The sequence below is a fragment of the Sparus aurata genome, chromosome 16 (genome assembly GCF_900880675.1).
Source record: "Sparus aurata chromosome 16, fSpaAur1.1, whole genome shotgun sequence".
NCBI lineage: Eukaryota > Metazoa > Chordata > Actinopteri > Spariformes > Sparidae > Sparus > Sparus aurata.
Window position 1 is genome coordinate 8,324,035 of NC_044202.1, and position 13,861 is coordinate 8,337,895.

Consider the following 13,861-nt stretch of genomic DNA (forward strand, 5'->3'; position numbering starts at 1 on the left):
ATACAGTATTGATCGTGGATTAACCTAGTTTAACCTGCAGTGATTATTAAAGCTCTGGCGCATATTTCTGTTAAACCCATTTTTAAGTGGTAACCAATTACTTTGTTCACGAAATGATTAACTAATGATTTATAGATATGGTTTGTGAGTCATTGATAGTTAAGTCGTTCTCGTAAACCATCAGGTCAGTGTTGGCAACTGTTGATAAATTGTTCCGAACACAGTCACAGGTTTGTTACGTTCTAAGCCAACAGCATTAGTTAGTGAGTCAGCTGTACAAAATAATAAGAGGTCAATAATGTAGATTATTTTTGTAATCAAAACCAAAGGAATGCTTCAACATGTAAAAATGAAAATTTGCCCAATAGAGGGGTTATCCACATTATTCCTTGCCACTTATTGTTGATTCCTGTCACTTAACTGAAAACCCGAATCACTTTCCTGGTAACAGATTGCTAATCCTCTTTCTTATAATGATTTGTACCGACCATCATTCATTCACAGAGAGCTAGGTTGGCGACTTCCTCAAATGGCTAGCGCTAGTATTGTTGCTTAGCCCACTTAGCTCCTGCTTCTCAAGCTTGGGTCCAGCTTCATATGTAGTGTACATACTTGAAAGTGGTAACGACCTTATGATGTAACTCTCTGCAACAAAGTAGATGAACATAATTCCGAGTGTGTGCCCACCTTTTGTCTGGTCAGATGTCTATTGGAACAGTTTTTCTTATCAACAAAAGAGCTAAAGGCAAAACCGCCTCATCAGTGAGAGAGATTCCTCACCACCTGGCAACCTAAAAGTGATTGACTGACCTTTTATATATGGTGCCTTGTGGTGGTACAATGTGGTACAAAAGCTACCAAAGTTCACTGGTAGGACATAATTCTATCCAAAAACACCGAATGTGTGTTAAATATTACATACCCAGTGATGGATCTGTTCTGATTTCAAGCTTGGTCCCTGCATTAAAAGTGTTGCAATACGTTTTCTTTAATGGCTCTCTGGCTGCAGGGTGACAGACCAAATTTCCCATGTGCCACATACTGGAAAGATTGACGAGTGCCCACTTTTTAAATTATTTTTTGCTCTCTCCCTCAGCCGCACTCTGCAGAACCTCCGCGGTTGTTCTCCCGCTCTGCATTCGTTCGTTTCCCCATGATGTACGATGTCACGACGTGTTTGATTCCAACTGAATTGACATTTAGGAGGGATGCTAGCAACATGAAGGGAGAGGCGGACACTCTCTGCTTGCCTCTGGTGATATTTATATACGAGGAGCTCGCTGGCTGTTGAAGCTATCGCCATGACAACAGGACAGGAAGCAGGAAGCAGGCAGTGTTCCATTGGAATGGAGTCGAGAGATAACGCCTGCATCACCCGGCGTTTTCATTTCCATTCCATAGCATTGTCATCATCGCTCCGCTCTTCCCTCAGGCTGCGTACTGTTGACTCTTTACAGGCTTTTGAACATGTATGTGCAGGCATATGTTTGACACATGAGTCTATGCGTGCAGACATTCAAGCCACAGTCAGCGATCGAGGTCCCTCTGCAGCTGACCTCTTTGCGGGTCAAGCATGTCAGGGGTCATGGGTATTCTTGGAGCGGGGGGATGACTGTCATAGATGCTTCTTCTGGAATATAAGATCGTATGCACTCCCCGCAAAAGTTCGAGCAATGGGCCATGGTGGATTTAATTAGGCCAATGCATCCTGTATGTAGCCGGACCAAAACAAAAATCGTTTTTGTTGATTTAAATAGAGGATGAACACTTGCTCTCGGACATTTTGATTTACATTTTATTACTTTCTCTTTGTTCTGGTAATACATTTAATAATATACTGGTAGGATTTAAGAGTTTTACCACTGCATGATCTTGTCTTGTTTGGAGAAAGAGGGCAAAATATACACTTTATACCAGGGTTGCTCAAAAACAATCATCTAAGTGTCACGGTCGGAGGAAGTCTGGCTTAAGAGAGTCATTATTAACTCCAGAACAGGGTACACAAAACATATTTCTAAATTTACCATTGTGTCACAAAGTCCTTTAAAGGATGGGTTCACCCAAAAATGAAAATCCGGCTATTATCTACTCACGCTATCACATACCATGTCCGTTTCTTTCTCGCAGCTTCACAGCAAAACAGTGTCGCAGCGCTCTCCTACCGCCCGCTGCCCCCGGCACCTCTCTCCAGCGGTTCATTAAAAAGGAAGCACACTGATCTCAGTCACAAAGGACCAGTGTCTCTTATTCTACTTGTCCACTTCTTCAACCTCGGGGTCCCACCTCTGACGCAGGCTTGCTGAAAAGCGCCTATCCTAGCCTAGAATTAAAAATATATATATGAGAGGTGATGGCAATTTGTCACTCACAAAGAGTTTTGCTCAGGCTGCATTGACATTTTGTGAGGATTAAATAATCTTTTTTTTAGGGTGTCAAACCATTCTTAGCTGTGTACAAAATCTTTTCCCACACTATTGTATTTCTGTGCACAATGTGACCAAACAAAGGAAGCTATTTAGAGCCAGCGTTGACTCGGCAATGATCAAACACGCTCTGCTTAGACATGTAAAAAACATCAATCTTATAAATGGTCTTAAATAACCGTTTTTATTTATTGTTCTTTCTGTGGAACATTTAAAAAATAACAGTATGGTGATGGTGGAAAAACAGGAAATGAGAAGTCAAATGATTTAGTTTCTCATATTATTAATGCCGATGGCTTCGATCCGCAATCGTGATAAAGTCCTGTAATGACATACTGAGGATCGTTTCTTAATTCTGACATAAGCCTCCTTATTCAGGAAAAGAGCAGAAAGGGAGAGTGACTGGATGAATGAAGAGACTAATCTGTTTCGCAGAGATAACAGGACACACGCAGACGTGCAGTCAGTGCCGCTGTAGGCAGCTAACCGGCGACTGCTGGTGACTCTCCTGACTGTGTGAGCGTGTTGGATCTTGTTCAGCGGCGTGGGAATGTTTACCGTCAAGCTGTTATCTGTCGGTGTAGGTAGCTCGTGTGTTATTTCCCTGTCACGAACGCTTTTAAGCTCCGGTTTTGCATTCGGAAGGGAAAGAGGTGTTTGGTACCTGCTCCTCACCCAGGCTGGGTTTGTTGGCCTTTGTTGGGAGATGAGGCCGGCCGGCGGAAGTTCCTTTTGAAGTGATCTCTTAAGAAACACAATTGGTTACTGTTCTTTTTTTTCTCTGTGTGTGTGTCTTCCCACCCTAACTTGCTTCAGACATAAAGTTGGTGAAATCTGATGAATCACTTAAACCTCACCCATGGGTGCTGCTGCTCCCTTTTGACGTTAAACCAAAAAGATAAAAAGAACCATTTCTGTTTGCTTTTCTGCGTTAAACCTTTCTAAAGGGACATCCCAAAATCAAAAAATACATATTTTTCCTTTTACGTGCAGTGGTTTTTTTATCCTTAGGCAGGTTGACAGGTATGAGCCTTCCTTCAAATACAGTGGAACTGGGAAAGCACTCTGATTGTAATGGATACGCTGCATTTGAAAAGCAGAAATAAACAACCCGGTTTATCAAGATTATCCGCGGACCCAGAGAGCAACTCATTTAGAAACAATCTTCTTTCGTCCATATCACCAGGCGGGAGACGAGAAGAGGCTGTCAGGTGTTATTTTTTGACACAGCTTTTCATATTAATGCACACATTTGTGATCGCTGGGAGCTGGGATGAGATTGCCGGAGCGACTGCTAACGCTGCGTGCAGACACACACTTGTCGGGCCTTGTCAACGTCCTCTGGAGTCACGTAGGCAACATGCCGATCGAGCCAATTGTTTAAAAACCAGACTGAGAGACTAGAGCCACTAACCTGAAATGCAGCGTTTCCTCAAAGAAATAAAGGAAGAATAGGGGATTCAGCATGATACAATACGGGAACATGATCCGCAGTGTTGTACCATAGAGTAATCACAAACTCTTTTCAGAAGCTTTCTGCCGAGTCAGCTGCTCCCTTTCTTTCCTTTCCTTTCCCACCCTCTCTTCCAGAATCTTATTCTGTTCCACTTTGTCTGGACTCAAAGGGAGGTCTGCTAATGGGCCAGATGTGTGTCAGGTAGTCTTGGATGACTCCACTGAGGCCTGGTGGAGTTTTTTGATATGGGTCGTTCTTTGTCCTGCGCTGGAGGGTTCATAAGGCAGATTGCCGTGCAGTCGTGGCTGCAGCTCTGTGGTTCTCCACGCCCGTGTCTGTCTCCTGTCTTTTGTAACGCATGTTTTGACAGACGATGGATCACGGTGCCAAAGCGAAGGTGAAACAGCAGTGTCGCAAGCACCCGGGGAGGATATATATATTTTTTCTAACAGGTTTGACAGGTTTTCTTGCATCTCGAAAACTGTTTATTATTCAACATTCTTCTGAGCAGTGTGTTTTGGTGAGCTAACAGTGAAACTAAAACAGAACAGAGCAGTTTCTTCATAGACTTTTGCTGCAAATATTTGCATTACATACTGTAGAAATGCAGTACTTGGAGTGTGCAAACAATTTTCTGTCTTTGTGTACATGCATGAGCACTGTAACTCATAGTATGTTAATGCAGCATGACTGCACAGGTGTGGATGCTTGTCATTGGTAAAATCTTGGGATGTACTGCTGACTCAAACGCCAGCTTTGTCCGGAATTACTCAGTGGTGTCTCACTCAGCCAATTGCATCATTGTTTCATCACCAGCTCCCCCTCATATGGGTGTAGACGGTCAATTTATTCCCAACATTGACAAAATATCATAGTAATCAAGTAATATTTGATGGGGAAAGAAATGCGAGCGAAGGTTTGAAGAGAGAAACGACCGGTAAAACCTTATACCTACATTACCCACAATGCAATTTAGCCACTGACAGACATCACTGGAGGAAAAGTATCAGATTACATGCAGCGTCTTCGGCAAACATGAGACACAAAAACGGTTTGGTCTGCTCTTGTTGTATACACAGCAGCGCTCCTCAAGAGCTGTAATCAAACTTTTACGTGGGAAAAACTGGCGGAGTTACCCTTTAACTCAGAATGCGTGAGCCCGTCAGTGGAATATCTTGTGGAGGAGTAGATCAGACGTGACCTCTTAACCTCTCATCTGGCGCAAGACGCTCAAGGCCGCAGCTGTGCACGATGACGAGCCATTGTATTTTAAAAAAAAAGAAGTAGTAACACTGCGGTTCACTGCAACACTTCCCTTTTTGTATGGAATGCTTCTGACTTGCATAGTTTGTCATAACGTAGATGATGTAATTGTTATTCTTTTAAGCATAACTTTAATTCAGACGATACACAACATGATATAAAAAAGAAAATGTGAACAGGAAATTAAGAAGATGTTATAAAAATCAGTATTAGGTATCGTGCTTTTAATGTGAAAAGTCTAGTTTTCTGTCTGAAACCTTTGTAGGTGTTGGTGCCCAATTCTGGAAATTATCATGGGAGTAGTAGTATTGTCATGGGAGTTTAAAAAAATGGCACCCCGCCTGGATCGTGTTTATCTGCTGTATGTGAGTACATGATAAGTCACTGAACTCATGATAACACATGATTTGGACGTCGAGGAGTTCTATCAGCTGATTTTCTTTGTGGGTCACAGTCATGAACAACTCATTTGAGTCGGGCAGTTAGTTTGTCATTAACTGGATTTGAACAGCTCACCTGTGACTGTAGGAATGAAGTCGCAGAAGTGGTGAGTGACGCGAGAATTACTGAGGAATCACTTCCAAAGAAACGTAATCAGAGCTTCATTCAGCTGCTGCAGTCGCAGGGTGGGTTTTGCTGCAGGCCGGGTCGTGCATGACTTCAGTAACGCTGAGGTTGCGCGACAAACTTATTTACTGAGTGGCTGAACTACCAGAGTTGTCCAGCCTCCAGCTAGGCTGCAGGATCGTGTTCTGAAGATCATTTATTTGCAGCATTGTTTTGGTCGAGCCGAGCTTCATTCTGACCTTCCTGCGGCTACATGAATTATTCTCAAAACAAACAGTAATTAGAATTCTGCACGCAGCCCGATGTGGTATCGGAGAGATACAAAACATACAGTTTGTGCGCGAAGACAATCTAACATGATTGTTTTCCAATTGTAGGCTAGAGAAATGCTAAATTAATGGCTTTAGAAATCATAAAAACAGAACACTGTATAGACTTGTATCTTTATCCAGGGATATTAACAACCACAGGGGTATACAACACTGGTTACCATCTTTAAACTCCTGCTATTTTCTTAAATTGATCATGAATATATCCTATATGCCTGTTGCTGTTCAGTGGGCTAAAACAAGAAGCAAAAAATGTATGATTGTTCAAATTTTTCTCTCATTTGTTATGTATTTCAGTCATTCTGTGCTGTAGTAAGTCTGATCTCAAGTAATTCGATAAAACCCCCCCAGCATTTTCCACTTGTTTCAATCCTTTGAACACTTCAGAGCCAAATAGTTTTAGAACTAAACCGACTCATTATAAGATTTCAGGGAAAAAGTAAGATTATCATACTGCGTCGACAGACAATTTCCCTTCCATTGTGTCATTTTCTCCTGTATATTCGTTGTTTGAACTCTCCTTTTCTGCGGCAGAGTAAACTAAACCTCAAACCAGCTGCACCTATTTGAGATTCTGAAGCAGTGTGTTAGAAGTGTTTCTCCACCAACATCATCACAAAACTAAAGGAGGGGATACGCTTTGGAAGAATGTTGTTTACAGAGCGCTGCTGTGTCTGGAGTGGTGGTTACACGTGACCATGTAACCTCGTACAGCTGTGTCCACAGTGTGTGTCTATGTTTTTTTTTTTTTTGGTATACTTACTTGTTAGTATACTTTTGGTCCTTATAATAGAACATTAGGGACTTGATTGACATGTCATGATCAAAAAATGATCACTGGAAGGAAAGAAAAAATGATCTTTCTCTTTTGTCCTTTTCCTCCTCTAGGCTCGCCCTGCTCTGGGGGCTAACTGCTAAGCATGCTGGCTAAAGCTAAGCCCACGACCAGCAGTCTCAACCTGGTGAGCTCAGAAGTAACTGACTCTGCTGCGGTCCCGGACGGCGGTATCAAGATGGCCGACCTTGTGGAGAGCCTGGATACCAGAGAGCTGGACCTAGGGGAGGGAGAGGAGATCGACTATGAGGGAAACTGCCTAGGTGTGATTTATTATTTTTTTTCACCATTGAACTTTCAGCAAACTTGAACCAGATTCATCAATCACAAGCAAGATTTACATGGCCTTATAAGCTAAAAATAGAGTGTTTCTGACGGACTTCTCGAGTTTTTACCCAGAGTTTCTGGGAAATGTAGGAAAATGTAAGGCTAGTAGGCCAGCCAGGCTCAAGGAAAGTGTGCTCACGTTTTATGTCAGTGTGAAAATTGACACAAAAAACACAAGACATACATAACGCTTCAGCGCGTGAGCTTTCAACCTGGAATCTAACATTCCAGGGTAGTTTTCCTTTACATAATTTAGTTCTCGCAAACTTTACTGGAGAACAAAACAGAAACATTTGACCCATCGCTGCAAAACCAGCGAAGCACGACAGTCTCGGAACAAAGGGCGACTTTTCTTTTCAGTTCAGCAGCCTACTCGCTCTCCCCAAGCAGCCTGCACAACACCTACATGCACAAGCAAAAGACATCACGCTAACCGCCCGCCTTCCTCCTCCTCCTCCTCCTCCTCCTCCCAGGGGACAGTCGCATCCCGTTCTCGGCGGTGTACGCCACGGTGGGCTTCAAGGAGGCCGACGCCACGGTCTACCTCCCGACCGTGCCCGTCACCGCTCGCATCCTGGAGGTGGAGAGATTCACAACCGCGCAAGACCGCTTCAACCTGTCGCACCACAGGAGTGTCAACAAGGTGCTCAAATTTTGGCCTCTTTAAAAACATTTTTAAACCAACTAAAATGATTTTGACTGTCCAGTGTTCGCCCCAAGTCCATCATCTCCCTCTCAAACTCTCACTGCTACCCTGTCTCCCTGTGCGCTTTGTGTTTGCAGTCCTTGCCGGCGGTGTTTCGGATCGAGCTGAAGCACGGCGAGTTCACCTGGGTGGTGAAGAGGAAGGAGAAGCATTTCATGGAGCTGCACAGAGAGCTGCGGACGTACAAGACCTTCATGAGGATACCGCTGCCGTCGCGCAGGTCGGTGCCTACACACACAGACACACACACACACTCTCGCACGAAGATTTGCACTCCCACACTGACATTCATGTTGGCAAACAATAACAGACAACAAGTTTGGATCCGCAGGCGTAGGTGGATGGAAGGGACCGGTCCCCCTTGATATTTAGAACAGGTGCAACATGAATGCAGCAGAGGACTTTTATTCTGATGAACCACTTTCCTTCATATCCTTTTTTTTCTTTTTTGTTATATTTTAATTCTCACCCGGTGCCAATTAAAGTGTTTTCCGTCACATAAATGAAAATGAAAAAACATTTTCCACTATAAATTAATACAGAAAAGTTGGTGTCCAATCTGCAAGCAGTGAAATGAAAACAATTTGTCAGATTTCCTAAATTTTTTAAACGACTTGCAACCTGGAGCACAGCGGTGGGCTACGGCGCCTGAGCTTCCCGCCGTGGAGCGTGATGGAGGAAAAAAACTGCCGGGTGAATTAAGTCCATCGACTGGCATTCTTCTCCCTCAGATTCGCTCTCATATGAAAATATGAAATCCGATCATATAGTGGTTCGCCTTGTGGAGAAGAACAGCTTTTTTGTCCGTATCCGGGAGGTGAGCTCCCACAAATGTGTTGCTGTGTGAACAGATTGTTTCCCCATAGTGTGACTGATACAACTATAAGCACACACGCACACCGCACACACTAAACAAGTTCACAGACACACTGTGAGTAATAGTTTGTTTGTTTGGGCTTTCACTTGCGTCTCAAATGCATAAAACAAACATCTCATACCTTCTCATACTACATGTCTCAGTATATTGATCTGTTATTTTACTCCCACTGCTTTACTACAAGTTTGACATTTGAACATCCACTTTCTCCTTTTTCTATTATTTTTCTGGCTTATAATAGGATTTACTTTTGCCCTAATCCCTCTTTCTCTTTCTCCCCCATCTGTGTTTTTTTGTTATTTTTTGCCACTAAGATAATATACGTCTCCCAGTTTTCCGTAAAATAAACGCCCAGTTTGTCGCTCTGCATTCCTGGTTGATATAACGCAGTGAGTCAACCGGCAACCTGTCAATTTATTCAGGGCTTTTTTAGGTTTTGCTGTCAAAACACCCCCTGGCAGGACATGATGTGTTTTTAATTACGTAGCAGTGTCTGAAACTGGGTTTTAGCATGAAGACGGCGGTTAAACAGAAACATCACCAAAAAGTTGTGTGAGCAGTTTTTGTCCCTGAAGTTTGAGAACAACACTGAGCAGTTTTGAAAATAGATTGGACTTTTTTTTTAACTCGATATCTTCTGATTCTCCACCTCTGTGTCTCAGCCACACGGTGAGGCGAAGGACGGTGAGGAAGAGCGAGGTGAGGGAGATGCCCTCCCTGCCGAGGGGAGGGGGAGACGAGCTGGTGCGAGACGAGCAGGTGTCCAGCAGGAGGGTACGTTGCCGCGGTGCCTGCAGCCTCTTTCTTTTTTTCGCTCTCTGTCCTGATTGCGAAACTCAATCTTGTCATCACCTCATGGCAAGGAGCTCTCCTGGCACCCGCTTGTTGCCATGGCATTCACCTCCTTGCCAGCACATGTATCCTCCTTAAAACCCTCTCTGACTGTGTGTGTGTGTGTCTGTGTCTGTGTCTGTGTGTGTGTGCATGTTAGTGTTCATGTGCATGGTGTTTTTTTGTGTCATTAAAATACTCACAGTGGCCAAAATATAGTGTGTGTGTTTTTACAGAGACAATTAGAAGACTATTTGAACAAGCTGCTGAGGATGGCCATGTACCGCAAATATCACCATACTGTGAGTAATCATACTAAGTACTGCAAGCTGTACTGCTCTAACATAACCTCATCAGGACTGACTTCTAATTCATAAGCTTATACTAATTTTGTGTGTATCGAAATATGAGCCAAATATGTCATGTCAGCTACCGTAGATACCTGAGATGAACTGTTTAGGTACATATATAATGTAACATTAACATTTAACTGCGCTCTAGTGTTGACACATTGATCATTATCGTGTTTACCCAGAGCACTGCGTCTGCTTTATGTTGATACACTCAAGGAACGTTGGCATGTTATAGCTGCTCGTTTAAAGGTGCTTTATATAAGGATTTTTGTTTAAAACATTCAGTAGTTCATTTAAATTCATGACAGAATGTGAAGCAGTACCAGTTTTGACATTATATATATTATGTATTGTGTCTTCTGAAGTTAGCATGCTAACTCGCTAGCCCATGGACACCTTCTTTCGATAGTGAACAACACCTAAGCTCTAAGCTCCCAGAGCGGACTCAGCTAATAGAAGCGCTAGCTGCATTGCTAACTGAGCTAATTCACTCACTGACCAAGCAGGTTAACTTCCAGTTTAGCGCCAGGCTAACTTGAATATTGATACAATGATTTCAATGTTTTAGAGCCACTTCTTTCAATATATAAGCTTATGGGAAAAAGTGTTTTGGGGCCCCAGTTGTCATTACATGGTTATGGCAGCTAGTTAGCAGCAGTTAGTGGTTACTCTATCAATATGCTGCCTTCGATGTGTTTGGAGTATGAACGCTACAGACGGGAAATTCTTACATATTGCACCTTTAAGCTACTCTCATATGAAACATAAGCCAATGTTTCTTTTTTCAAAAAAATTGCTCGTAAGAATTGTGCTGTATTTTTATTTAATGTGATGACACATTTACAGGATGTTAACACATAACGTCTATTTCTCATTTCCAAAACCTGTTAATCCAAAAAAACGGCGAAATAGGGAGGCGACTTATTATCAGGACCGTCTTATATTTGGACCAGTAACATCTACTAAGATGTACCTTTGCCCTGGGATACTTTACCTCTGTGCTGAAATGAGCCTTTAAATAGACTAACGCTATGTTCAGCCAAACCCATTGTGCCTGTTATGTGCTGACATGCATCATTCTGACGCATTAAACGACGGCATCTGAGGTGACAACACATGTTGTAATTTAAGATGAGTCACGGTGCTGCCAGGTTGACGGTACGTGTCGGAGTAATGGCTGCCTGTGCGGCTCATTATGTATCAAGTTCTGTTTTTTTTATGTTCCGTCTAATAGAGTCGCTGTGTTGTCTCTTCCTGTCTATTCTCAGATGGAGTTCATTGACGTCAGCCAGATGTCATTCATCCACGACTTGGGGCCCAAAGGACTGTGAGCATTCTCTTTTCCTTAAATCCCCTTTTCCTCTCGCCATCTGTACAAACACTTCTGTCAGGGCCAGGTGCATTAAGCACTGAACAGTTTTACATATTACAATACTCTCCTACATTTACCGCCAACATTTCTTTGTGTCTCTTCCAGGGAAGGGATGATCTATAAGCGCTCGGGCGGACATCGTATCCCTGGCATGAACTGCTGCGGTCACAGCCAGGCCTGCTACCGCTGGTCCAAACGGTGCGGGTCACCTCTCTCTTCTTCTCTCTCTGTCTTGCTTTTGTCTCTTTTACTCTCCCTCCCAAGCTAACAAGCAATTAATAAATGTTTAATGTGTATTCTAATATTGCATATCCACCATAGTATTACAGCTTTTTCTTCTTGGAATCAAGCAAACAGTTTGGTAGTAGAATGGCAGTTGAATGAAATCGGAATTTTTAATACTATAGCAACTCTCCTGCCATATTTCAGTGTACTGTTTACGAGAGAGACCCCTCAATGTCTCGAGGCAATAAAAAGACCAATTAAAAAGGAGCATTAGCATTTTATTTTTTTTTGATTGGCAAACTTGGCTAAAGTGTAGGTGTGATGGATGTACAAATTACTGGCAGGAAGCGGTTCCGAATGTGGGAGGTGAGTCGGAGTGACCACTCGTTGCATATTTAAAAAACACAATAACGGTAACATCTTAATAACTAGTGTTTTTTTTTTTTTTTTTTTGCCTGTCGGTGTCTCGGTAGCATCTTCAAAGCAGCTGCACTGGCACAAGCTCGCCTCTCCCTTCGTTCTGTTTGTCTGTGTGTTTCCCCTTCCTCTCCGTCGCAGCCAAATTATTATGTGAGCGCTTTTTGTTATTATTTTCTAAAGACAACACGCAAACGAAAAAAAAAAAGAAGAAAATCCCACACGTTTTGAAAATGCTCGGCCTGTCCACCTACATCCCCCGTGTTGATTTGTCTTCCTACATCCTTCCTTTCAGAACAAGAAAGACATGTGAGAGAAAAAGGTCCGCAGCAATAGACAATGATTCACGGAACTTTGCACAGACACACACGTAAATCCTGATGATGATGATGATGATAACGCGTGTGTGTGTGTGTTTGTAGCTGGCTGGTGGTGAAGGACTCGTGCCTGCTGTACATGAAGCCGGACTCGGGGGCCATCTCCTTCGTCCTGCTGTTGGATAAAGAGTTCAGCATCAAGATGGACTCCAAAGACACGGAGACTAAACACGGAGTCCGGATTGATAGCCTCTCCAGGTTAAATTTCTCCCTGTGTGTTTGTTTAAATGTGTGTGTACGGTCAAACGCGGGTCACATCCATTTTGAGGCTTACAGAGGATGGTGAGATATCAGTTCAAAAGAAAATCCACTCTCAGACTCTCAAACTTGTATACAAAATCAACCTCTGATGTTTTATGATTATATTGCGATGAGATAGAGACACGGCTTTCCTTCATCCTGCCACAGTCATTTCCTGAAACAATGATTTCCTTAGAAATTAGCTTTCAAGAGACTCCCTGCAACCCTTCAGACAACTTTAGAAAGCTGTTACATCCATTTGTGGGTTTTGTGTGTAGGTGGAGAGCACTGTAGCAATAGTAGGCGCGGAGCAAAGACTTACTAAGTCTCTCCCTTCGCTAAAAACATGTTGCATTTCATTCAGGTTTGCTGATTCAACCGTGCCAAACAACCACATGTTTACCGCTAATGGATTGTTTGAGATGGCTTGAAAGCATTTTTTTTCTGCTGAAAATCTCAACCACCGATCCAGAAAAAAATGAAAAGAGACTGGCAGTGGGCTGAAAAGAAATCGGTTGTTAACAGCCTGCTGTTGCAGAGGGAATTGTTTCTTTAGCCCCTTTTCATTACAACACTCTTAATCCAGGGTTTATTTTTTATTTTAGGAATAATTAGTGAGCTCTGTTTTCTTGCAAAGGGAAAACACAATGCCTGCTTTGATAAACTGATCAGCAGGTTGTTGAAGGAGCAACATGTAAGAATTTTATATGAAAACATTCAAAAACCAGCTGAAATTATCAACAGAATCTGAAGAAGTAGCGGTTTTGATTCTATGTCAAAGACATTATGCAGTATTCTGTTGCAGAGATATTTACTGAGGTTAGCATGCTAATCAGCTAGCCCAGGTATTGTCCAATGCTTTGTAGTGAGTAGTCTTTGTAGCATTCAGTCTGCCCTCCATCCAGCAACACAGGACATTACTTGACATTACTGGGGTGTCATGGTTGCTGTAAATCACCTCTGTACTGTATTCCCTGTGGTCAAACCGGCCTTTGCCGTCAAGCTGGTGAGACCAGTCTAGTCCGTCTCGGAGGCTGCATTCGTTTCAATCCAGCTGTGTTTACTCAGAGGCCGCGGATTCCAGTTCCGTTGCCTCCTGCCTGGCTTTTGTTCAGGCACTGCTCCCTTCCAGCTTTCCCCCACTGGGTCCCCCCACCCCTGGGCATGAAAACCTCCTTCTCCCACTGGTCTATGGCTCCTGTGCTAGAAGTGTAAACACCAATATTTTTACAGCTGTCTGAGCTTCAATTCTGGTCAGCCAGT

General features: G+C 43.0%; 1 protein-coding gene across 1 annotated transcript in view; it reads left to right on the forward strand.

The window, feature by feature from the left end:
• The window catches only part of pld1a (phospholipase D1a), a 34,844-nt gene that overhangs the window by 5,294 nt on the left and 15,689 nt on the right, over positions 1-13,861 (forward strand). Inside the window, exons 2-9 of the mRNA XM_030443267.1 lie at positions 6,927-7,136; positions 7,674-7,843; positions 7,984-8,126; positions 9,446-9,557; positions 9,851-9,916; positions 11,236-11,294; positions 11,445-11,537; positions 12,404-12,556. Of these exons, the coding sequence (XP_030299127.1) occupies positions 6,959-7,136; positions 7,674-7,843; positions 7,984-8,126; positions 9,446-9,557; positions 9,851-9,916; positions 11,236-11,294; positions 11,445-11,537; positions 12,404-12,556 (974 nt within the window). The 5' untranslated portion in view covers positions 6,927-6,958. The remainder of the gene's footprint in view (positions 1-6,926; positions 7,137-7,673; positions 7,844-7,983; positions 8,127-9,445; positions 9,558-9,850; positions 9,917-11,235; positions 11,295-11,444; positions 11,538-12,403; positions 12,557-13,861) is intronic.